The sequence below is a fragment of the Rhododendron vialii genome, chromosome 7a, assembly GCF_030253575.1.
Source record: "Rhododendron vialii isolate Sample 1 chromosome 7a, ASM3025357v1".
Classification (NCBI taxonomy): domain Eukaryota; kingdom Viridiplantae; phylum Streptophyta; class Magnoliopsida; order Ericales; family Ericaceae; genus Rhododendron; species Rhododendron vialii.
In genome coordinates, this window is record NC_080563.1 from 19,843,470 (window position 1) to 19,869,648 (window position 26,179).

At 43.7% G+C, this 26,179-nt stretch overlaps 1 protein-coding gene across 1 annotated transcript in view; it reads right to left on the minus strand.

Moving 5' to 3' along the window:
- The window catches only part of LOC131333460 (uncharacterized), a 40,733-nt gene that overhangs the window by 3,236 nt on the left and 11,318 nt on the right, over positions 1-26,179 (minus strand). The window contains exons 2-4 of the mRNA XM_058367990.1: positions 1,576-1,770; positions 217-287; positions 4-65 (exon numbers count right to left, since the gene is read on the minus strand). Of these exons, the coding sequence (XP_058223973.1) occupies positions 4-65; positions 217-287; positions 1,576-1,717 (275 nt within the window). The 5' untranslated portion in view covers positions 1,718-1,770. The remainder of the gene's footprint in view (positions 1-3; positions 66-216; positions 288-1,575; positions 1,771-26,179) is intronic.

Sequence of the window (26,179 nt, forward strand, 5' to 3'; positions counted from 1 at the left end):
AACCTGTCCGAAACGCTAGGCACCACATACTTCTGATATCGAATTTCAGCAGTATCTACCCCACTCTGAAGAAAACAAAATACAACTGTCATTTTTTACTTGAGAAGAAAACATATTTCTATATAAAGCCCTGAATAAGTACAAAATACAACTGTCATTTTTTACTTGGGAAGAAAACATATTTCTATATAAAGCCCTGAATAAGTGTGATCTCACTGTATTGTGATAAGTTTCAGAAGCATCCAGTAGCTCTGCAAACTCTCTAACTATCCTTGCATCCTCACTTTCTGCAATCAAGTAAAAATTCCAAAATTGACAAATGAGACAAGAAAGCGAACAAGATTATTTTCAGGTATTGATTGGAAGGGGGAGAGGCCAAAGCTTCTCATTTACTTTTGAGCAACCAATTGGCTTCAAACGTAGTAGCATGATTCCCAAAAGATACAGTGATGTATCAACAAAGATTAAAAAAACCGAGAGAGAGAGAGAGAGAGAGAGAGAGAGAGAGAGAGTTGCAAAAGGCACAGAAGCCAGAAAGGACAATTTCATCAACAGCCAAATTGTCCAAGCCTCAGCAAAATAAGCACCTCAGAAGTTAAGAATGCGTTATGCTCAACCCTTGAGAGGAAAAATAACATCCATAATTCTAGAACCAACAAGTACCTTGATTCTAGTTCTATACTTGCATCTTCTTCTTCTTTTAAACAAAATCAGAATTTGTTTGATGTCATAAGTAGTTATCTAGGACTAGGATTGAACCCGACATTTAAACCTTGGCATGGTCAGAGACAAAAGCTTGAAATTTGAATAGAAGTTTCAGTCACATACTATAGCACAAAACTCATATCTACATTGTTTACGTACCTGCACGGAATAGCGACAAGCCGACGACAAGTCTGAGACTTGATACGAAGTTGGGAAAATGGATACACAAGTCCCTCTCCGATTGATACTCTCTCTTTTTTTCTTTTTCTTTTTGAAATGCAATTACAGTGAAAATTGGGTTCAAAGCTTGATCTTATATTTCGCAGTTCAAACGGTTTTGATCACATCAGTTCTAAAAGTTTCCTAACTTCGCCTACAATCTATGTTAACTCCTTTCTTATGAAATAATTGCACACTCCAATCCTCACTCTTCAAATAATTCATCAGATTCCATATAAACAGTCGCAAGGTTTTCCATATAATCTTTTTCTTTTTATATTTCCCAAATCCTTATCATTCGATGAAAGAAAATGAATGCTCCAATCCTCACCCTTTAAACAACTCATCAAATCTTCTTAAACAACCCAACGCTTATCTCCAAACCCTCTTTGCCTTCAAATACAATTACTCCTACATCTACCAAAGATGAAAATTTAAAGCCCAAAATACAGAAATTTTGATAATGATGGGGCCCGTTTTTTAGACGGGACTAATTGCGAAGGATTAATCCCGTTGGATATATAAAGCCCATCGGAGTAACAGTAAGGATTAATCATATCATATCCCTGTGGTTATGTGTGTGTGGGTGTATCACATCCTGTGGTATTTGTGCACTCATCCAATACAGTGGAGAGAGAGAGAGGATCGAACCTGAAGGAGGGGAATTGGGAAGGGACAAGAAACCACAGGAAGCTCGAGATGCGAGGGAGTGGAGTTGGGTATGCGATTCATTGATGTAACGAGCCAACCCATCTCCGTACACCACCAATCCTCTGCTCGGCTTGTCCGCCATTGATCTTCTCTAGCTACAAACCCACCTCAGAGAGAGAGAGAGAGAGAGAGAGATTACGGAGGAGAGGTGTTTAGCAATCCCCGCGTCAGGGGTCTGACACGGGCTTGTTACCAAAATTCTTGTTTTCTTTCCGATCGATAGAGAATCGACCGGAAATCGTATAGTAAGCTTGCTGGAATGTGAGTGTGAAAAGTGTGGAATTTGGTTATTGTCGTATTTCAGGACTTCTTTGGAAACAAACAATGAAGTGGATGGAGTATGACAGAAGATTAACAAAATGGACTTTATTAACCTCGAAGTAGAAAAAAAATCAATCAAGATGATTGAGTGAACAATTACAATTTAATTCTACTCCTAGAAAAGAAAAAATAAATGTCTGATTGACATTGTTTGTGTGTTCTTAAATTGTCTTGCACTTTGATTATAAATAGAGATCCCTTCATTTTTGAATTCAAATCTTCCCTCCAAAGTAGCAGTTGGAACTCCTTCAACTTCTGGCTAAATAATTTCTTCAACTGCCGATCATGCCCATGTCTGAAAAACTATCTCGTTAATTGTGGTTAACATGGAATCATGGGACTTAATTCCCTTTGACATCTGTCACCTGATCAACGGACCAAAGGACCATAAAAATACGCCACGTGTTGGTCAATCGACGGACAAGACTTTTCTTAGTTTCATTATCGATTCAATTCCATCCTAATTAATTAAGGTGAGTCCATTTTATTCTTTTATTGGCCCATATTTACCCTTGCCACGTGTCGCCCGATCGACGGGTAAAAGGAAATCTCAATTATGGTACAAATAATGCCCCCCTTATTTATTTGAGTTAAAATCATTTAACTCGAATAAATAATTCCTTCACCTTTTTAAAAGGCGTGATCAACACACGGGGTTCTCCCAACGTATATATACCCTTTCGTTTATAAAAATTAGGGCACCATTACAAACAATCAACTCCGGAATTGATAGCGCCCTAGAAAGCTCTACTAAGCAAAGCAATGGCCTCAAAGGCTTCTTCCAAGTCATCGACTCCTCAGTCAATCAAGAAGAAAGAATCGAGTTCTCAGAAAACTGAGATCCCAACGGAGTCATATTTTCCAAGGTACCCTCAATGTCTAAAGGAGGCACCTCAGTTACCTCTCTATTTCATTCCTGTAGTTAATTATCCCTCCAAATTCATATTGGGTCCTATTTACTCTCCAAATTCCCCTGACGCATTACCGACTTACTTTTCGGTGAGTTTCGACGAGTCTTTGCTCTTTTCGCTCCCAGGTCTCCATCGCACTGGCTGGAATACCAAAGGAACAATTCGATCATAGCCCACCGTGTTCCCATCTTGGGCAAAATGGGTTGATCGTATGAAGAGATATTTACATCTCTCGTTGCATGCAATGGGTATTTATGAAGCTATAGACCTATCTACACACGCCTTCGAATTTAACCCTAATTTGATTGTTGCTGCTGCTTGTTTTTGGTCTGTTTCATCCAACGCTTTTGTTTTTCCGTATGGCCCCATGAGTCTCACTGTTTTGGACGTTATTCATCTGACTGGCCTATCGAGTACAGGCACAGAAGTTAATGCTGCCCTGGATCATCACCCTTGTGATCCACCGTTCGAGGATTCTGATAACTCATGGAGTTATGCAAATTTTATATCCATTTTTAGTACTTTTGATCTCAGAGAGCCATCATTTACTGAAAAAGTAGCATTTTACTTGTATTGGCTCAACAAATACGTACTATGTGTGTCTGGTTTGAAGATTACCAGGGAATATTTTTGCTTAGCCATTTGTTTGGCTCAAGATGCGAAGCTTGCATTAGCTCCCTTCGTGCTAAGGACATTATATAAAGGATTGTGGACATTCACACAGAATAAAATCACCTGCAATTGTGGTGGTCCGTTCTGGATCCTCCAAGCATGGCTGTACGCCTATTTTCCATATCTTAAGCCCATGAGTTTTTATCCGAAGAGGAAAGATGGGGGCGAATGCTTGAACTATGCGGAACACTTACTAGCTCATGAACCCAAACATGAAGATTCATCTTTCAAGAGGTATTTCAAGGCTTTTTATAGCCCTGTTTTTGAAGAACTACCTAATTGGCTTCCTTTTAAGGACTGTCATTACTCAGCATCAAAAAGGATAGAACCCATCCTTAAATTCTTAGTTCCAACCGAAACGGTCAATGAATTTTGGGCTAGTATCTTGATCTCGAGGTTCCTATCGATAGGATTCTCTCCATCAATTACACGCTTCTCAAACTGCAGTTTTGAAGTTTATATGCCAAATCAATGTGCTAGACAGTTTGGCTTGGTGCAAGGGATCCCTGTCCCTCATACTCATCCAAGGATTAAGGATTTGGCTAAGACAAGGCCAAATGTAACTCAAATTTCTTTGATCACGGAATTGATTGGTCAGTTTCAAAGTATCAAGGCCAATTTCCAGCTTGTGAGTTTTGTGGCCGATCCTTCTTTCACTTCAGAATTCAAGTTGTTTTAGGATTGTATCAAACCTACCATATTTAACAAAGAGTTGAGTAACTGTCTTTTGAGGCTTGACCCTGAAGATTCCTTGCCAGGTATCCTCTATTATGTTTATGAAATCATCCTTTACTTAATGGTCATAAGGGTTATATTCTTACTATTGATTTCTCATAATTTCAGTTCCTAAGAAAGTTCCTGTTTCTAAACCAAGAGGTCCAAGAGGTCAAGATAAAGGGAAGAAACCTGAGATTTTACCTCCAACAAAGAAAAGAACCAGGAGTTCTCAAGTTCAAGATACATTGCGAGATCCTCCACTTATGGCAAATGCAATGAAGGGACTTAACTTACCCGATCGACAGACAAGTCCGACAGAGATAGCTGAAGACTCAAAGATATTGGTAACATTTCAAAGGGTAATAATTTCATTTTTTCTGCTAATTTATTGGACTTAGATATCATGTCTTAGTCCTTTATTGATTCACTTCTTTTCTTTTATGCTAGAAAACAAGGAGAAAACTCCAACTGACACCTCAATTAGATGATGAAGGTGATAAAGACAAAGGTTCGATTACAAACCTGTTAACTCCTGTCAATCCCTCTTCTGTCAATAAACCTGATCTTTCATCTAATGCCCATTCACCTTTGAAACGTCCAGCACCAATTTTGGATGAAGGTGACAATATTTCTGACATGGGAAACATTTCAACTTCCCCAGGGGTTTTACCATTCGATCCTATTACTGACCTCATTTTGAGTTCAGTTCCTAATTTTCCTACGATTCTGGAAGTTGAACCTCTTGTAGAAAAGGAGACTTTTAATGTTGAACAGCCAGAGATCCATTCCCCTACTCAAGGAGAAATAATGCCAGAGCCTTTTCTTTCAATGGAACCATCGATTGAGGCTACTGAGGTCCTAGAGCAGCCACAGACTGAAGTGGGAATCGACACCCCAGATTTGACCATTAAATCCACAACTCCAATGGCCTCTCCTCCATCTGTTAATAGGACTGATGCTGATTTGACAACCAATTCACCAACCTCTGACTTGGACCTCATGCTGACTAAAACCAAGAAATATTTTGAATTCTATTCAAGGTCCATTTCTGAACTTTCTGAATCTTTGACTCCTCCAAATTCCTCTGAACTTAGTGAAGAGACCAAAGATGAAATGAAAACCTTCTTTGAGTTGCTTGAGCTTCCTTTATTGGAAATTGCTACTGATCACACTACAGCTTTTACTAGCTGTGTGAATTATTTGATATCCAAGAAGATTTTTTCATTATCTGAGCAAATCAAACTTGAGGAGTTTGGCTCAATTATAAGCGAGAGTCTGACAATAACAGCCTATTGCCAGAAAGAAATGAAGAACAAGCAAGATACTCTCAGTCAATTTGCAGCTATTTCAACAAAATTGGACACAATGGGGAGCAACATTCATCAGCTAAGGGATGAATTGCAACAAATTGAGAATGAAAAGGTTGAACTCCTTGCACGCTTAAGTCAACTCGATGAGCAACAGAAAATTTTATTAGCACGGAAAGAGTTGATCAATCATGAATTGTCCAAGATTTCCTGTGATGAGCAAGGGACTAAAGCCATCATAACAATGGCCAACACTGACTTTCTGAAATATTAAGAGAAATACAATGCTACAAATAGCAAGTGGAGCTACTTCTCCAAGTTGTTCTTGGAAGTTAAGTCCAAGAATCATTAGCTAGTCTGTATAGTACAACTGTAAATTTGGCCTATATGTTTCAGGCTTCTTTAGTTGTATCTTTTATTCTCTTGTAATGTTTAACCTACTTTTCAGGCTTTTATGGCTTTTGTCTTATGTGATAAGAACATTTATATTAATTTTGAGTATGTTTATCCCATTCCTGCATTTCTCAAAACTCTAAGGATCTCTAATCAATTCCCGTTTGGAATCGATAGGGAAATACCAAACCTCACATGTTTACCTCTTTACACTTGAAGCAACAAATTATGACTATTCATCAACCCTTATTGATAGGGTCACTTCATGTGGAGGCTTCGGTCACGAGCCCGGTGACCGTGCCAGACGCCGGGAACCGAGGTCTAGGTAGGGATTTTATTCCGAAGTTCAATACAAATAGGTCGTGACGTATTGTTGGGATAAACGTCCGGTAGAAGATCCTTCTGTGCCAGCCTTGGTAAACTACCAGCAACACGCAATATAATTGCGTAGACGTTCGCACAGAGCTCACGCAATGAGAGTTTGTTATGCCAGAAGGGATCAAAAGAAGATATGTGGCAGACACAACAATTATGGTCAGATCTGATCATGTGCTCCGTAACCTTTTTCGCTCTTGTCGTCACATGTGACGTCACCCGAGGCGGTTACCCGAGCGTATCTTCCATGTGCTAACTTGGAGGGCAAGCAAACCTAGGTCTATAAATACAAAGGGATACTCATCTTTTAGAGGTATGTCATTCTACCCTAATCCTAGATCTATATTCTCCCATGAGGTCTGACTTGATCGTCGGAGGGTCACTGGGCTACTCTAGCCCTAGTGACTTGTTGCAGGTCCAGAAGCAAGAGAACGAACCTACGGAAGGAGAACCCTAACCCAGGCCAAGATCCTGTCAAATCGAACCCCTACAATTGGCGACTCTGCTGGGGACGCTAGCCTGATCTTGAGTATTCATCTCCTGTTCTCCAAAAGGCCATCCAGATATTGTGGAACTTGAAGAAACGCACCGTAGCGACACTACCCTAGGATTCAGCCCTCTCGGAGGCCATGACCTGACCCCTGACGGAGCCAACGCCCAGGGAAAAGCTCATTTGTCCATCAAAATCAGAGCCGAAACCTCAACACCAGATGGCACTCCATCCTCTGAGCTCCACTCCTAAATCCGACACCTGGAAAGGAAAATCGACAACCTATCAACGGTTGTAGAATGGGACAAACATGTCCGAGACGAGCTGGCAGAGATAAAGCACCTCTTGCAAATCTCTCCATCTCAATCCTCCGGAAGCCGCGGCGGAAGAAGACACCATCACAGCCCTTCCCGCAGCCGTGAAGGAGGCCGCCTGGTGGAACACCGGCCCGACCCTCAGTCAAAGACCGTTTGGAGCCACCAGATGCAGTTGACGGCCGAACCAACTGGGAAGCAAGGAGCAGAGAGCATTCTCATTCTCCTAATCAATCCCGTCGGAGGTTATCCGCCTTCGAAAGGCTCGGAGCAGGAAGCATCTCTACCTCTTCCACTCATTCGGTTTGGATCGGCAGGAAACGGCGTGAATCCACCCCAAGCATCATAAGGCCCACCAAGGAAGCCCGTAACAGAAGCCCGGTTACAAAGCGCCTCAAGCCTTCCCCCCGGGATAGCCAAAGAAACCACGAACGCTCCCCCCGTAAGTCATCAAGCATCATTCCGAAGAGAAAGGAGTATGAGAGGCTGGATCAACTTGCACCGAAAAAACGCACCGCACCTGAACATCCAGACGGTTTCAATCGTTCGATCCGACCTCACCGCGATGCCAGACTCGAAAGACTCACGACCTCTTCCTTCACGAGAGAAATTGACTCGATCAGCCCCCCGAAAGGATTTACCCAGCCTAAGTTTGCCAAGTACGATGGCAAGACCGAGGCTTACACTCATCTGGTACAGTACAAGCTCGTCATGTCCCTTTTTCTTCGGAACGAGCCTTCGGACGATGCTTTCTTATGTAAGGTTTTCTCTACAAGTCTCGGCAACCTGGGCCTCACATGGTTCAACCAGCTCCCAGCACGGTCGATTTCTTCTTTCGACTCCCTCTGCAATGCCTTCATGGCTCGGTTCGTTACGAGCAACAAGCACGAGAAGGAAATTGATTCTCTCATTGCTCTCCGAAAACGAAACGACGAAACACTCCGACAGTACGCCGGTCGCTACTAGGAGTTGTTTAACGAAATAGAAGGCTGTGATGGTCTCATCTCGGCCCGGGGATTCAAACTCGGTCTAACCTCCCAAGACGAACAGGTCTACGACGACCTCGCCCGCCACAAGCCCAGCTCCATGAAGGACCTCATGACCCGTATCGAGGTCTGGTGCCAGCTCATCGAGTCCAAGGCCGAGAGGGGCATCGAAAAGTCCACAAGTTCAAAAACAGCATCTGCTTCGGTACCCGCCCCAGCTCCCATACCCGTCTCGATCTCGAAGAAACAGGTCAACAACATCAAGCAGTCCCCACGGAAGGGACCGAAGCCAAATGATTTCAACGCCGAAAAAATCGTCTTTACCATTCCTATCTACCGGATCATAGAACAAGTAAAAGATCAGCCCCTTTTCTCCTTCCCAAATCAGAAGCTTGGAACCGAAAACGGGAAGATCAAAAACCCTATCGTTCGGTGCAGTTACCACAATGAACAAGGTCACTTCTCCACCGCTTGCAAACCCTTTATGTCTTACTTAGAGCAGCTTGTCGCGGAGGGTCACCTTGATAACCTCATTGACCACGAAAAAACCAGGGCCCGGGTGCAGCACATAGAAGGCAGCACCGAAGAAGAAGTTTGAACGATTCATGTTATTCACTGCCCTCTCAATTCCGAAGCCGCTCGCGTCCTTCGTGCCGAACTATATGATGCCACTTCCTCCAAGCATGTCATGATGGTTGGTCCCGAGCCCAAGCGCCCAAAAACAAACGACGGCTCCAAGTGGACCATCACCTTTACCGAGAAGGACCTTAACCGCGTCCAGCTACCTCATAACGACGCCCTCGTGATCACGCTGCGTATCGGAACCTTTAACGTCCGACGCATCCTCATTGATCAAGGTAGCTCTGCCGAGGTCATGTACTACTCTCTATTTAAAGACCTGAAACTCTCGGATACCAACCTCCGTCCCTCTGAAGTCCCCCTCATTAGGTTCAGCGTAGCCCCGGTATGGCCCCTCGGTATGATCACTCTCCCCGTTCGTGCCGGTTCGGTGGTCCTCGACATGGAATTTGTGGTGGTCGATGTTCCTAGCCCATACAACGCAATTGTCGGGCGTACCTGGCTACACAAACTAAAGGCCATCGCCTCCACTTATCACCAGGTGGTCCGTTTCATCGGCGCCAATGGGCGACAGGAAGACGAATACGGAGACCACATCGGGGCCAAAAGATGTTATGTCAACGCAGTCCGAAGCAGTAAGCAGACCTCCCGGGTCAACTTCATCGAGGTTCCCGAGGACCCAGTTCTAGAAGACATCGGCAGACCTGCCGACGAGAAATCCGAAGAAGACCTCGTCACCTTTCCAATCACTGAAGACGGTTCTCGTTTCTTTCTCATCGGTTCCTCACTCTGTGATTCCGACAAGAGCGAGACGTTCGATTTCCTTAAAAGGAACTTTGAAGTATTTGCATGGACCCCATATGAAATGCCCGGGGTCGACTCCTCGTTTATCTGCCATGAGCTCAACATTGACCAAGCCAAACGCCCCGTTGTGCAAAAAGCACGGCGATCCTCCCCGATCCACTCCGAGGCCGTCATAGACGAAGTCAACCGGCTCCTAAATGTAAAGGCTATCCAAGAAGTGCAATACCTTAGATGGCTAGCAAACACCGTCGTGGTCAAAAAGAAGAATGGTAAGTGGCGAGTCTGCGTTGATTATTCCAACCTCAATGATGCTTGCCCGAAAGACTATTTCCCCCTCCCGCGGATCGACCAGCTCGTCGACGCCACGGCCGGCCATGCCCGACTCAGCTTCCTGGACGCCTACCGGGGCTACTATCAGATTGCCATGAGCGAAGGCGACATTGAAAATACAGCCTTCATCACCCCTCATGGGATCTTTGGGTATCTCATTATGCCCTTTGGCCTGAAAAATGCCGATGCCACCTTTCAGCGAATGATAACCAAGATGTTTAAGCGTCTGCTCGGTGACGCCATGATAGCCTACATTGACAACATGGTAGTCAAAAGCATGGTTGCCAGCGATCACCTATCCCACCTCGCCGAAACCTTCAAAATTCTCAAAAAACACAAACTCCGTCTCAATGCCGAAAAATGCACCTTCGGCGTAAGCTCCGGTAAATTTCTTGGCCACATCGTTTCCCGACGCGGTATCGAGGCAGACCCTGCTCAGCTAGTTGCCATCGAAAGACTCTCGGCTCCACACAACAAGAAAGATGTTCAGCGTTTAACAGGCATGGCCGCCGCCCTAAATCGATTCATTAGTCGCTCATCCGACAAATGTCAGCCATTTTCCGCCCTCTTAAAGGGTAGCCGACGGAGCTTCAATTGGACAGAAGACTGTGATCGAGCCCTTCAGCAGTTGAAGACCTACCTATCTACAGCCCCCTTCCTCGTCATGCCTCGGGGTCAAGAAAACTTGTTCCTATACTTAGCTGTCTCTCCGCACGCTATAAGCTCGGTGCTTGTCCGAAAGGATGGACGGGAGCACCAGCCCATTTACTACTCAAGCAAAACAATGACCTCCGTCGAGACGCGTTATTTACCATTAGAAAAGCTCGTTCTTGCCCTCGTCTCAGCTTCCAGGAAGCTCGCCCCTTACTTCCAGTCACATCGCATCATCGTTCTTACCGAATACCCCATCGAGTCTCTCTTCCGGAAGGCAGATCTCTCCAACCGAATCTCTCAGTGGGCCGTTGAACTTGCCAATTTTGAAATCCATTTTCAGCCTCGGACAACAATAAAAGCCCAGGTGCTCGCCGACTTCATCGCCGAACTTACTTCGCCCGATACACCTGCTTCGGCTCCCACCCCAAGCACCAAGGCAGCACTCCAGGCCAACCCTAGCACAGCCTGGCAACTTTTTCATAGAGATGTTTGGAAAATGTACGTTGATGGCGCCTCCAACAGCCGAGGCACAAGTGCAGGCGTCGTCCTCCTTTCCCCCTCCGGTGTCCTGCACGAAAGCTCACTCTCCATCAACTTCCCAGCCTCTAACAACGAGGCCGAATATGAAGCACTAATCTCAGGACTCAAGACTGCCGAAGCCATTGGCATCGAAGAATTCGTGGTTTACAGCGATACTCAATTGGTGGTTAACCAACTCTTCGAGGAATATAAAGCTCGGGATGATCGCATGCGTACCTACCTCAGCGCCGCAGTCCAGCTCATTAAATGCTTCAAAGCAATCAGAGTCGAGCACATCTCCAGGGAACAAAACGCCCACGTCGACGCCCTTGCAGGGCTCGCTTCGGCATGCTCATCTACAGGACACCGTTCCATCTCCTTCAATTCCATTGACAAGCCCAATTTTGAGCTCGAAGCGCTAGATAAGGAGGTACTCAACATAGAGCTTGGCCCGAGCTGGATTGACGAAATCGTCGGTTACCTGCGAGATGACTCCCTTCCCCCCGACAAAAAGGATGCTCACCGACTCCACAACAAGGCCTCTCTCTTCTGGCTCAATCCAAACTAGAAACTCTACCGAAGATCCTTTACCGGTCCATATTTACTAGTTGCACACCCACACCAAGTACAAGGCATCATTGAAGAGCTCAATTCCGGCGACAGCGGTTGTCACTCCGGTGGGCGGTCCCTCGCTCACCAAGCCATTTCCCAAGGGTATTGGTAGCCAACAATGAAGAAGGATTCTGAAGAGTTCGTCAAGCGTTGCAAGAAATGTCAAATGTTCGCCCCTATCATCCATCAGCCAGCCCGGGATCTTAGCCCTCTCACAAGCCCTTGGCCTTTTTCCCAATGGGGCATGGATATCGTCGGTAAGCTCCCTGTTGCTCCAGGAGGATTTAAGTTCCTCCTAACCGCCATAGACTATTTCTCAAAGTGGGTCGAGGCCGAACCCTTGGTAACTATTGAAGAAACAGACGTCATTCGTTTCGTTTGGCGAAATATCATTTCACGCTTCGATGTCCCTTTCGCCATTATTACAGACAATGGACAGCAGTTTATCGGACAGAAATACCAAGCCCTATTAGATGAGTACGGCATCAAATGGGACACATCCACTCCGGCTTACCCCTAGGGCAACGGACAGACTGAGGCTGCAAACAAGGCAATTTCATCCAAACTTAAGCGACGACTCGAGTCACGCCGAGGCAAGTGGGCCGAAGAGCTACCCAGGGTACTCTGGGGCTACCGTACTACACCTCGGCGATCCATCGGTCGCACTCCTTTTTCCTTGGCATTTGGAATGGAGGCGGTCATCCCCCTCCAAGTCGGGCTCCCGACAATGCATACAGAAAACTTTGATGAGTCGGTGAACAATGACAGCATTGCTTCGGATCTCGACTTAGCCGAAGAGGAACGTGACAACGCAAGGATCAAGCTCGTGTCATACCAACAAGAGGTTGCAAAAGGCTACAACCGAAGCGTCCGCCTTAGGTCGTTCAAACCTGACGATCTCGTCTGGAAAAAAGTGGTGGAGAAATCAAAAAAGCGAAAGCTAATGCCCAACTGGGAGGGCCCCTACCGAGTTCTTAAGCACCTTGGCTCAGGAAATTACAAGTTGGAGAAGCTTGACGGCTCTCCCATTACTAAAACTTGGAACTCAAATAACCTGAAGAAATTCTATGGCTAGCAACCTTTCGGCCCCAAAGATCCGTCGCTCTACTTTCTTTCAGTTTTACCTAAGTTCGTTTTGGTGACAGCCTACTTATGTAATGACAGTACCAATCAAGTGTTAATGAGAACAATCTTTCCTTGCCAACGTTTGTTCTTTTTTGTTTTTATTATTTATCTTCACTCGGTTCGATCATTGATCGGACCGTTTTATTTCGACTTTCGGGGTTATGTCCTCTCTTGGGTAATTCCCTCGGGCAAAACTTCCTAAAAAGTCTCCCCGATCTTAGTGATCATTTGGACTCGTGGTCGTTGGCTTTAAGGATACTCGGCTTTTCCCGAGCCCCTTATACTGACCTACCTATAGTCATTCGCTGCTCAGTTTGGCTGCATCCCGAGGTCCTGGCCAACGCTATCTCACCTTCGAGACCCCAGCCCAAACCCCCTAGCAGTCCTACCGACTCATGAGTTTACACGAGTTTGCACGTCACTCGTCTACTCTCCCAAGTAAATAGCCGAACCACCCTATCCCGAAGCAGGGGCATGAAAATTCAAAACTCAATAAATACTTGCTTCGGATTCCATAATTCTGTCCCTTTCGACCCCCCTAAGGCAGGGGCTTCGGATTAAATCACCTTTCCCTGAATAAACATCTTTTTTATGCTTAGCAAAATGCTTCGGCTAATGATTCGGTTAAACTTGTTTTACAACTCTTCAAATCTCCCCAAAGCAGGGGCATCATCACCCGAGCAGCAAACCAATCATACAAGCATTTCAAAGATAACATTCAGGAAAAGAAAGCATTCATTCACAAAGTAAAATGAGTTATAGCACCAAGTCATAAACAAAAAAGTACAGCTTCGGTATCAAATATTTACAAACTCTGGAACGGCAAAACTCCAAATGTCTGAAGCCGTCCAGTCGACTGACAAATCAAAAAGATTGAAGTATTTCCAGAGATAAGAGGTATGAAGTTTTCAGGAGCAGGGGCACTGGGATCAGCTTGCTTCTTATAGACACCTCAATCTGATTTCTCGATCGTTTTACTTCGTTTTCGGTTTCTTGTTTCCCCGATGATGAATCAGGTCGAAAACAGTCTCGAGAACTTGGAATGGCTTGAGTTTGGCGCATGTGGAACCCACCCTTAGCCCTAAAAACCCTTGAATCCAAACCTGGGCCCCAGGTTTGACAGTCGCGCGATGCACTGGAACCCTCGCGCGATGCTTTTCTGCCAGGTGGTAGTCAAAGTCAAAGTTTTGACTATTGACCCTCGCGGGGTTAGCTTGACCCTTGCGCGATGGTTTCACTATCTCGCGCGATGGTCAACACCTGTCATTTTCACCCGGATTGCGTGGTGATCAGGGGGCTACAGGCCTATGTGACCCCGTTTCGTCAACTGAACAGCGTTCTGGGGGGCTCCCCTTGCACCACCTCTACCCCATTCTCCCATCACCTTTGCCCCCCCACTTCTCCACCAACCAATTGTGACCAGCCTTGTTGGCTGGTTGCATGGCCTTGTCTAGCCACCAACCAACTCCTCCTTTTATAAGACCCCCCCCCCCCCCCCCCCCCCCCCCAATGCTTCATTTCAAGGGGTTACCAATTTTTCCTTAAGAAAAAAGAAGAAAAGCTTGAATATAAGCACCCCATATTACACTCCCTCCCACATGGTCACTATCCAAGCCTCACCACCTCATTCAAGCCATCTCCAAGACACTCAAGCAAAGGTATAATACCTTTCTGCTCGCTGTTCGAACCCCTGAGGGGGGCTGGCAGGGTCAAGGCTGGTAATCAATACCAGTTCTGGCCCTAAAGCTAGCAAGGTTTCAAGAGCCGTTGCCAAGCACTCCCTCGCGCGATGGTCTCATTCACTCGCGCGATGGTTTTGTCTGCACGAGATTGGACCACGTGGGGAAGGGATGTTGGTCTTTAAGCTTCTTGTCGTGTTTATAGTTGCTTTCCAGTCTTTTAAAAGTATTAACTCACTGCTTCGCATGTTAAAAATCATAGTTTAGCTTAGTTTACAACTTCACTTGGTTCGGAATGCTCCTGGGGATACTCTTGAACATGTCTCAGAGCCCTAAGCATGCAAAGCAATTCCTACAAGTCCAGTCTGAAAAATCGCGCGCGTGTATCACTCCCTCACGCGAGGGTGCTTTGTTTTCCAGGGATTGCCCTTGCATGAGCAGCTTGGCCTTGGCCTCTATTTAGACACCCCCACTGTTTAGGGGTCATGTTTCCATAATACTTCCATCTGTCTGTTGTAATATTGTTTACTTTCAAGTACTTATAAACTGCTTGGTTTGCACCTGGGTGAGCACTGGTCCTTCCAGAGCCTAGAAAGGGGGTGAAATTCAAACCATTGGTGAGGTATCAACACTCGCGCGAGTGTATGGTATTGTCGCGCGACGGTTTGCTTGCATGCAGATGGATTCATGCATGCAAGCTGGCCGTTTTTTCGTACCAAAGTCATACACAGCATTGTCTTGACGTTTGATTGATGTTTTGAATTTCATTCCATTTAATTACTTATTATCTCGCTTATCCACGCCATGTCTATCACATCCTGCAAACTGTTACAGTTTTAAATTCCCGATTAACTGTTCCCCCGCCCTAATTGGCTAAAAATTGATTAATGAAATAGAACCGCAAAACAAACATTTTTCGCAAATGCCTAAGTAGAGACCAATCTCCGGATTGGGCGAGAGGGGTGCCATAAAACCCTTCCCCTCTCGTAACCTGGCTCCCGAACCCAGATATGGTTATGACGGACTGGTTTCTTAAACTTTTTCAAATCAATCAGCGCGACAAGTGCTTCGAAATACGGTTCCTTGGGTGTCGGACCTTCAAACCCGAGTGGCGAATCTGTATTTTCGCTCGCGCTTGCTTCCCCGCTCGCGCTCCCTCAATCCGGGCCCTTGCATTTTAGAATCCGAAAATTCCAAGGGCACGCTGCCCACATTTCTCGAACGCTTACAACCCCGGGTTTGGCACTTGCTCATCCTCTTCCTCGGGCATTACGAGTTCTTTGGGAGGTGGCTGAGGCACGGTTCAAAGCTCGGAGTCTTCTGGCAGATTAAGCTTATTTACTAAGGCTTCGTGGCCATACCGAAGCCCATCCAAGAATCGATCTCTGAAGAGCTCGGTTTTGATCTCCTGGACTTGTTTCTTATACTCCACTCCGGCTGCGTCCCAGCTGCGTCCCAGCCTTCATCGTAGCCTTTATTCCTTGCAAACTCGACCTCCCGGGCTCCAGTAACCCTCAGGGTGTTAGCGTCCTCCTCGGCTTTTGTGGCTCTTCCCTCAGCAGCTATCCGTTCCCTGTCGCACCTCTGAAAGTCGGCTAGGTAGAAGTCACAAGTCTCCCTCGCCACTTTCAGATCATCCTCTCTCTGAGCAAGGGCTTTCTTTAGTTCTTCAATTTCCTGCTCTTGTGCCTTACATCGGTCATTAACCACCAGTGCCCGAGCGCCAGCTTGCCAGCAAGAAAACCAAAGCTTCATAAAGATAGAAATTTCCAATTCAGCAAAAAGGTTATGGAATATCACAAAAACATACATTGAGGAGGGCCTGTGCGATCTCTCCGGTCATGTCCTTGGTACAGCCCTGCACCACTCTGGCATCTTTCGGTAAAATGCAAGATTGAAGCATCCCGAACGTCGTGCCGATATTAGAAACACTGTCAGCATGATGAATTTAGCGTTCGGCATAGTGGCGAAATTCTGGAGTCTAAGGGAGATCCCTCGGATGGATCCGAACCTCGGTGTCGGTCTCCCCTCCGCTCCTCCTTGGCGATATGAATTATTTTCAGTTCCTTCCCCTGATCGCCGCCCCCTTCCTCATACCGAGCCCTCTTCTCCGGGGGCCCTTGAGGAGAAACGGGAACCGCACTCGAGGTACCGGCCCCAAGCGTACCGGAGACCGTGCCAGTGCCTCTGTCCCTCGGCCTCTGATGCCTCAAATTCAGCACTTCCCTGCCTCGGCCTACCATTTCACCATTTAGCCCGGTCCTTTCTGGCGTTTCTCGGTCGATCTCCTCGCGTATGATACCCCGAGGTCCTGAGGTGCTACTTCCTGCTTCGGTCGTTCCGCCTCCTCTGCCTTCTCCCCTTTCGCTCCCCCTTCCTCTGCCTCGTCCTCGCCTTTGGAACCCTCTGTTGCCGCGGCCTTTTCTTCAAGTAGCTGGTATAAGAAGGGGTATAACCGAGCAATTCAGGTGCGTACCGATTCGAGATAGGAATGGCGAAGGCGGCTGTTATCCATGCACGGACGGCTTTCTCCCGAAGCCCCGCAACAACACCATCGGCTGCAAGAAAGCATCAACAGAAAGGTCATTACGTGCAGATCTAAAAGATATACATATGCAACATGCGTACCGAGAAAGAAATTCTACCGACCAGGAACTCCGGGCTCAAATTGAACCGTGGTAGCGGTATCTACACTCTCCCCGGGCCCAAACATAAAGTTTTCGGTGACCGAGACATAGATATTCGCCCACTCTTCAGAATCAGGAAGGTGGTCGATAAGGAATGTATCGTATCCGGTCCTGCCGGAGAGATAGTGACGGTCGCTCTCTCGATTAACCCCTAGCAGGTATACACCGAATAGCTCTTTGAGCCCAAAGGTGAGGTTATATTGCATTCTCAACTCTATGATGCTGGTGATGATCCGATAAGAGTTCACCGTGAGTTGAGAAGAAGTGAGGGAAAGGACTCGGAGCACCCGTCGGACAAACAAATGAAGGGGAGTCTCCCCTGTTGAAAAGGGAGATCTTTGGGATCGTCGTTCTGTAAGAGCCGGACCTCGACATCCTGGGGAATGCTGTAAACCCTCTTGAACTCAGCATAGGCGGCCGAGGTACCGTCGAAGTACTGGTTCCTATACGGGCAAGGTCTCATCGGTCTTCTCCAACTTCGAACCTCCTCGGGAGCCCCTGTATATGGTCCCGGCCCTTGGTCCGAAGTACAAGGAGCTTCCATCTCACGAGGATCGAATGATGTTACTTCTCGAGGAGCTGCGGAAGGGTCAGGAGGTTCAATACGATCAACCGGGGTTCGAAAAAGTGCTCGAATTTGGAGTACTTAACGGATGTCTTCGGGAATCTCGACAGGAGAATCTGAACTACTGGAACTGCCCGAAGAAAGCTCAATGACCATTCGCCCCTTCCTAACTAAAGAAAAGAATTCAAGAACCTGTTAGCTATGTGCTTGGGGAAACAGGAAAATCTAATGCACGGGATAGAATGGTCATTGCCCTTCGGAGTTTCTAGACTTCGGTCTTTGACAAAGGCAATCCTCCTTGATAATAACTCCCACGGTCTATGATCATCCTTACGGCCTCGGGAAGGACATAGGCCTCGGGAAGAATCTAGGCTTCGGGAGGAACATGAACAACGCCGGAGAAACCCAGCGCCGCCGCGAACTAGATGAGGGTGAGTGGTTGCTTAGCCGTAATGCGCGCGAAAAACGACGAAAAACGTGAAAATAATGGTCAAAACATGAAGATTGAATCAAGGAGGTCAACATACCTTAGATTCGCGTGAAGATCCCTGATCAAAATGCTCAAAATCTCGATCGAAGTGCGGATGACAATGGCGGCGGCGGTTTGATTTTAAAATAGCGGAGGAGTGTCCCGTTCTCTTTCTCTCTCCCACTTTATACCTAGACGGTTTAAGGGGGCGCGCGGGAAACGAAGCGTCGCGCACCGAGTCATTGGATCACTGACACGTGGCATCATCCGACGGACAAGAGTGACAGTTCTGCGCCGAGGTCAGAGTGCCGAATTACCGAGCCATTGAATCTTTGACGGGTGTCATCGGAAGGACGACCCGTACCAATCAACTGATATGGCACGTGCCGAGACAGCTATCAACTCCTAACACTTCGACGATGATCAACACGTGGCCTCTAGTGCTGGGATTGACGTTTCGATCATCACCGATGTCGTCCTTTCTCTCCGGCAACCTATGTATTGGAAGTCAAGGCATGACGGTTCACGAAAGAGATTAACTCCTTAAAGTAGAGACTCGACGCTTCAGTGAGTCAAGGGGCTATTGTGGAGGCTTCAATCACGAGCCCGGTGATCGTGCCAGACGCCGGGAACCGAGGTCTAGGTAGGGATTTTATTCCGAAGTTCAATACAAATAGGTCGTGACGTATTGTAGGGACAAACGTCCGGTAAAAGATCCTTCTGTGCCAGCCTCGGTAAACTACAAGCAACACGCAATATAATTGCGTAGACGTTCGCACAGAGCTCACGCAATGAGAGTTTGTTATGCCATAAGGGATCAAAAGAAGATACGTGGCAGACACAACCATTATGGTCAGATCTGATCATGTGCTCCGTAACCGTTTTCGCTCCTGTCGTCACATGTGACGTCACCCGAGGCAGTTACCCGAGCGTATCTTCCACGCGCTAACTTGGAGGGCAAGCAAACCTAGGTCTATAAATACAAAGGGATACTCATCTTTGAGAGGTATGCCATTCTTCCCTAATCCTAGATCTATATTCTCCCCTGAGGTCTGACTTGATCGTCGGAGGGTCACTGGGCTACTCTAGCCCTAGTGACTTGTTGCAGGTCCAGAAGCAGGAGAACGAACCTACGGAAGGAGAACCCTAACCCAGGCTAAGATCCTGTCAAATCGAACCCCTACACTTCATAAAACCATTAACCGACTATTCCGTTTCTTGATAGTGGATATAAATTGTGGCTAAATATTAACTCTTCATCGATGGGATAAACCAATGACATCCCATGGGAAACACCAACCGCCTCCTCCACTTCCTGATAGTGGAGATGATCAAGCGTAATAACTGCTCGATCAACTGCTTAGAAAACTGAACCGTTATTGATCTTTTCTTTTATACATTAAACCTTTATGGAATGGTTTCACATCGACTCTCTTTTATTTTAATTTGGCTTCTCATTTTTAGTAATTTTTTCTGCTCATAGTCAAACTGAAGCCATGGAAATTGATCTAACCACCCCTTCGTCTTCTTTCGATGCCGTCGATCAGCCACTCTCTCCCATTACGGCCATTTCTGGCTGGGATGACCCTTTGCCATCCAATCCTCCAGCCAGTTGGAGCGTTAAACCACCCACTGAAAGGGTGGTCGTGAGAATGGAGGATCCTCCTCTGTATCCCAACTCAAGTATTCGACGCTCATATGTCAAAGTCAGCTATCAATTCCCCTGGGTCAGAGAGGAACCAATGGCTATGCTATTGGATTCACTACTTTCCATGCCATATAGGCCAATGCCATTCTGAAGATTTTCTAAACAAATCATTGCCTATTATAACATAATTAATGGCCCTTTGCTTTATATTTCTATCTGTTTTTTCACTCGGATTCTCTAGGAATTTCCTTATTGGAACTCTCCAATCATCAACCAAATTTAGTTCTATAATATCAAAATCATTCTTATCTCTTTCGATAGAGAAATGCAAGAATCTCTTTTGGACTCTTATTAATTTTTCATTTTGTCCTTCTGGAATCCTAATTTCAGAAGCAATTTGTGCCTTTTGATTAGCATCACCATTTTCTAATCTATAAACATGTTGTAACTATACTTCATCAAAATATGATACAAGAACTTTAACTTTCTGTAGTTGTAATTCTAGCAAAGGATGATTGCACTTATATTCTCCTGTTATTTGTCGAATCGCCAATTGTGAATCCCCCGTAACATTTAAATACCTAATATTCAATTCTTTTGCAATCTCTAAACCGATAATCAAAGTTTCATTCTCAGCTTGATTATTGGTTAAAATCCTACTTTCATCTAACTGAGAAGAAAACTGTAAAAGTTCCCCTTTCGGAGATGTAAAAACTATGCCTGCTCCAACCCCTCTGTCAGTTTTAGAACCATCGAATGATAATTTCCATAGTTTTATTTCAATCATATGTATATCAAATTCATCCTTTTCCATTAACATGTTAGGATGATCAGCTACAAAATCAGCTAAAGCTTGCCCTTTTATTGTCTTTTGAGGCACGTACTGTAAATCATATTCTATTAGAGATAACAACCATTTTCCTTGTTTACCTCTTAATATGGGCCTTGTTAAGATATATTTAATGATATCTGTTTGTGCAATTACATGCACCGTCGACGGTAACATGTAATATCTTAACTTGATTGCACAAAAATATAATGTTAAGCATAACTTCTCAATAGGCTTATATTTTATCTCACATTCATTTAATCTCCTACTAAGATAATAAATGGCTTGTTCATGACCATTTTCATTATCTTGAGCCAAAAGACAACCAATTGATTGGTGTCCTGTTGAAATATACAATTTTAAAGGTTTTTCAATTATTGGTGGCATCAGAACAGGAGGTCTTACTAATGATTGTTTTAAAAACTCAAAAGCTTTTTGATGTTCTTTTTCCCATTTAAAATCTTTCTGAGACTTTAATTTCAAAAGTGGGGAAAAAACAAGAGTTTTTCCAGATAAATTGGAGATAAATCTCCTGAGAAAATTTACCTGTCCCAAAAACTGTTGAAGTTCTTGTTTATTTGTTGGAGGCTGTGCTTCTATTATAGCTTTAGCCTTATCTTTATCAACCTCAATTCCTTTCTTATGAACCAGAAATCCCAAAAAATTTCCAGCAGTAACTCCAAAAGCGCATTTCATTGCATTCATTTTCAACTTGTATTGTCTCATCCTCATCAAGACTTGCCTTAAGTAGTCTATCTGCTCATCAAATATATGTAATTTTACTACTATATCATCAATGTAAACTTCCATAAACCTTCCAATTAGGTCATGAAAAATTACATTCATTGTTCTCTGATAAGTAGCCCTTGCATTTTTTAATCCAAATGCCATAACAATCCATTCAAACAGTCCAATATACCCTGGACATCTAAATGCAGTTTTGTGTGTATCTTCTTCAGCAATAAATATCTGGTTATACCCAGAATAACCATCCATGAAAGAAAGAAATCGATGGCCTGCAGTTGCATCCACTAAATGATCTACAACAGGCATATGATACTCATCTTTTGGTGATGTTGTATTTAAATTTCTAAAATCAATGCATATTCTTACCTTACCATTTTTCTTAATTACAGGAACAATATTTGAAATCCATTCAACATATTTAACAGGCCTAATAAATTTGGCCTTAAATAATCGTTCCATTTCTTTCTTTACTTCTCTTTGAACTTCAAGTGTCATCTGTCTTGGAATTTGTTGATATGGAACAAAGTCCTCTTTAATAGGAATTTTATGTTCAACCAATGATCTATTCAAACTAGGTATATCAGGATAGTCCCAAGCAAAGCAATCTTTAAATTCAGACAATAAGTACTTCAAACGATCCTTCATTTCATTAGGTAAAGCAGCACATACATGAAGAATTCTAGGATTTTCCTCTGTTCCTACATTAAAATCCTCTAAAAGATCTTTTACTTCTGCTTTATAATCATCAAGTTTAGCAGGAGCAGCTTTAAGATCTTCCATAGTCAATTCCTTAAAAGTCAGAGGACTATTATCCACTACATAGTCTGCCCAATTACAAGAAATAGGCTCATCAGCCTCTAATTTCCTAGATACAATAAAAGAAAATAATCTCTTAAAAGTAGCTTTTAAAGTAGCTAACTCTTCATTTACATGGCTCAGATTGTCACTAGTCATAAGAAATCTTTGATTTAGAACCACTAGACCTTAGTATCATGTTAGGTCTAACAAAATCTCTACTTATTTCCTTAAAACCATCTGTAATGTATTTAAGGAATTGGCTTTCAGTAAGGCTCACCCCTACTGACTTTACTTCTGAACCTTCAAACTTGATCGGCCATAAGTCTTCATCATATAGACCTGCCTCCACATTGTTGGTATCTGCTTTGAATGGATGTTTGTCTGCCCAGAAAATTTCCATTCCACCAACATCTTCATCCTCTCATTGTTTCAAAAATATTAATGCCTGATGTAAAGAAGAGGGAACACAACCGTTTATGTGAATCCAATCTTTGCCTAACAAGGCATTATATATGGAAGAAGAATCGATAACAAAGAAAGTAGTGTTCATTTTTCTGTTTCCAATTTGTAATTGCAAAGAAATCACACCTTTAGCAGGTGAACATCCTCCTGTAAAGTTTTCAACTGTCACTTCTGTTGGGATCAAGTCTGACTCATTTTTGTTCAAGATTTTCATCATTTTTTAGGGCAAGATGTTCACTATAGCTCCATTATCAATCAAAACCTTATTAATAGGTTGTCCATTGATATGAATCATAATATATAATGGCTTTAAATGCCTGACCAAGGCATTTTCAGGAGTCCTCAAGACAACCACATCTTTTCCTTTTGTGTCTTTCTCAATTTGAATAGACTTCTGTTTTGAGTCTTCCTCTTGCTCATTTATTTTTACTATAGCATCTGTTTGGTCTTCAACATCCCCTTCTAAACTTGTGGGTTGATTAGGTTTTGCTTGAAAATTTTTTGGCAAAACTAAAATCATGTTGCAATGGATTCTAGTAGGGGAAACTGACCCGAATTGGATTGTATCCAGTGCTTGGCCAAAAGTGGTAGACTTTTGAGAGTCTACTTCATTCTTGTCATCTTTTTGAAATCTTCTTTCATCATATCTGAACTGTTAACTGACAGTAGATCATCATCTTCATCATCTAATTCTTCCATCTTCTTTTTTAAGCTCTTCTTGAATTCCGCCTTTTGCTCCTTAATCGATAGAGCAGGGGATGAACTTGAGCTTTGCCCCCCAAGCCTTTGAGTAATGGTTGGTTTGATAGTTTGCCCCCCAAGCTTTTCTACCTCTTTCGCTTTTTGTTTAGGCACTGTTGAAACTGGTATAGTTGACTCTCTAGTCCAAACCATAGGGACTGTCTAATTTAGAACTGTTCTGGCCTTTATTTCTGGCCACTGTGTTGAATCCATCATTATCTATTGGTCTCTCCTTTCTCTTTCTGAAATCTTCCTTTGTAACCTCCTTTTTTGAGTGTTGGTAATGGGAACAAATTCCCTAACATTTGGGAATTTGGGATGTCTCACTGTATCCCACCCGTGATGCTCGATATTTGGTGGAATTACCATCCTTCCTTGATATCCACCTCTAACAAAAGGCATTCTTCCCCTTGATCTTGCACCCCTTGGGTAAAAACCTCTTCCCCTTTCATTCATAAATGAAGGAGGATAAATTAGGCTTGTATCTGGTTTCCCTGGTAGTGCTGGAATCACAGGATACTCTTTAAATATGAATGGTCCATCATCTTCTCCGTACAATTTGAGTGATTCAGAAGGTATAAAAATCCCAGGGTCTTCACCTTCAAAGATCAACTTTGGTCCTACATAAATCTGCAGATCATTACTTCCCATAGTATTGAATCTAATGGAACCTTTAGCATAGGTACCATTATACTCTTTTTCTGCAATAATCTCTTCCCCTGACTTGATCTCCTCATCACATCTCAAACAGAAATAATTCTCAAATTTCTGCCTCACTTGTACGTCCTCTTCTCTTTCCATAATTTCTTCTTCTTCTTGAATCCTTCTTTCAATTTGAGATGCCATTTTTCCTTTCTTCAATCTGGCAGTCACCATGTTGACTTCCACTAAAGGAAAAGGATCAATATCAATACCCATCACTTCCTTATTTCCCTTAGCATATTGTAACAGGCCCTTCTGGATTAGGTCTTGCACACAATTTCAAAATGTAACACAATTGTTAGTATTGTGTCTAAAAGAATTATGCCACTTACAATAATCTTTTCCTTTTCTGTCCTTTTCAGGAGGAATCATATGCCCTGGTAATAAAGTTAAGAACTTTTGATTAATTAGTTCATCAAATAGTTGATCAGCTTTGGACAAATCAAATGAGTATTGTCTAAAATTTGCTTGATTTCTCCTATTTGGATGAGATGAAGGCATATTCACAGGCTTCTCAGCCTTTGTTAAAGGGTCACATACAATTGGTGCTTTTCCAATCACTTGGGCAACATCAATCTCTACGTCACCCTCTATATCTTGGTAATATGTACCAAGTGATTTACTTTTTCTGTATTCTCCTTCCATAAGAATAGCCTCATATTCTATGGCTTTGGAAGTAAAATCAAATAAATCTCTGAATTCAGTTCCAGTAAAGTGTTTCTTAAAATCATAGTCAAGCCCTTCCTGGGCTATCTTAACTATTTCAGACTCGGGGATGTAAAAATGACACTGATTCCCGATCTTTTTGAACCTGTTCATATATTGTTCAACAGACTCTGAAGGCTTTTGTTTGATTTTAGCCAAGTCTGCTACTGAAATTTCTGGTGCATGCCCAAAGAATTGAGTATGAAATTGTTCTTCCATTTCTCTCCAAGAATGAACAGAATTCGGAGGCAAACTAATAAACCAAGAAAAAGTAGTTCTAGTAAGAGAATGGGGAAACAACTTTCATTTTAGAGCCTCATCCAAATCTGCTTCACCTATTTGCAGGCAAAATCTTCCAACATGCTCTATAGTTGACTGATTTTCTTCTCCATTGAAAAGAACTAAGTCTGGAATTCTATAATGCCTAGGAAAAGGTACATTATCAACCCAATTTGGATACGGTTTCCTAAACATAGATTTTTCAATTCTTCGTAATCCAGGACCATACATGTCTTGCATAATATTCGTAAGTTGAGCCCTTAGATAGGGCTCCTGAATTCTTCCAGTTTGATTAGGACGAAAAGGGATTTCAGATCTAATATCATACCCATATGGATAATCTTGTCTTTTTATGTTTGGTGGATCGTACCCATAAAGATTTGGATCACCATTAGCCATATTTGGAATGTTTCTGTTATCATTCCTAAAAATGTTTGCATAAATATTTTGCCCTCCATGGGCATTATTTCCAATCTCTGTTCCCATAGGGACAGTAGTTGGTATACTTTGATAAAAGCTCTGATTTTGACCATTGCTAATATTATTTGGAACTCTATTCATTCCAGTAAAAATAGTTTCAAAAGTTGAATTATCAAATACCTGTGCAGAAGGTACTTCAATACTATGGTTAGCATATCCACTGGTCTGTCCAGGGTTAACGTTTACGTTAACTGAGACTTCTACCGTTGGTTGATTTCGTGCCATTGCTGCCTTAGACATAGCCATCAAAGTTTTGGCTATTCCACTTTCTGGATCATTTAAGACTCTTGCAAATTGTTGGACCAAATCACATGACTCGATCTCTTGACCATTTGGTTGGCCACTTTCTGGACTCCTCTGGTTTGGATTCACAGTATTGATTCCATTTGCATCACTTCCACCATTAGTATTGGCAGAATTGTTGTCATTGTTGCCATCTGTTGGCAATTTATTCCTAGTCTTTTGTGCCATTGCTTACTCCCAAATTAGTAAAGAGCCCTCCTTCTAGCGCCAAAATTGTTACCAAAATTCTTGATTTCTTTCCAATCGATGGAGAATCGACGGGAAATCGTATCGTAAGCTTGCTGGAATGTGGGTGTGAAAAGTGGAATTTGGTTCCTTGCCGTATTTCAGGACTTCTTTGG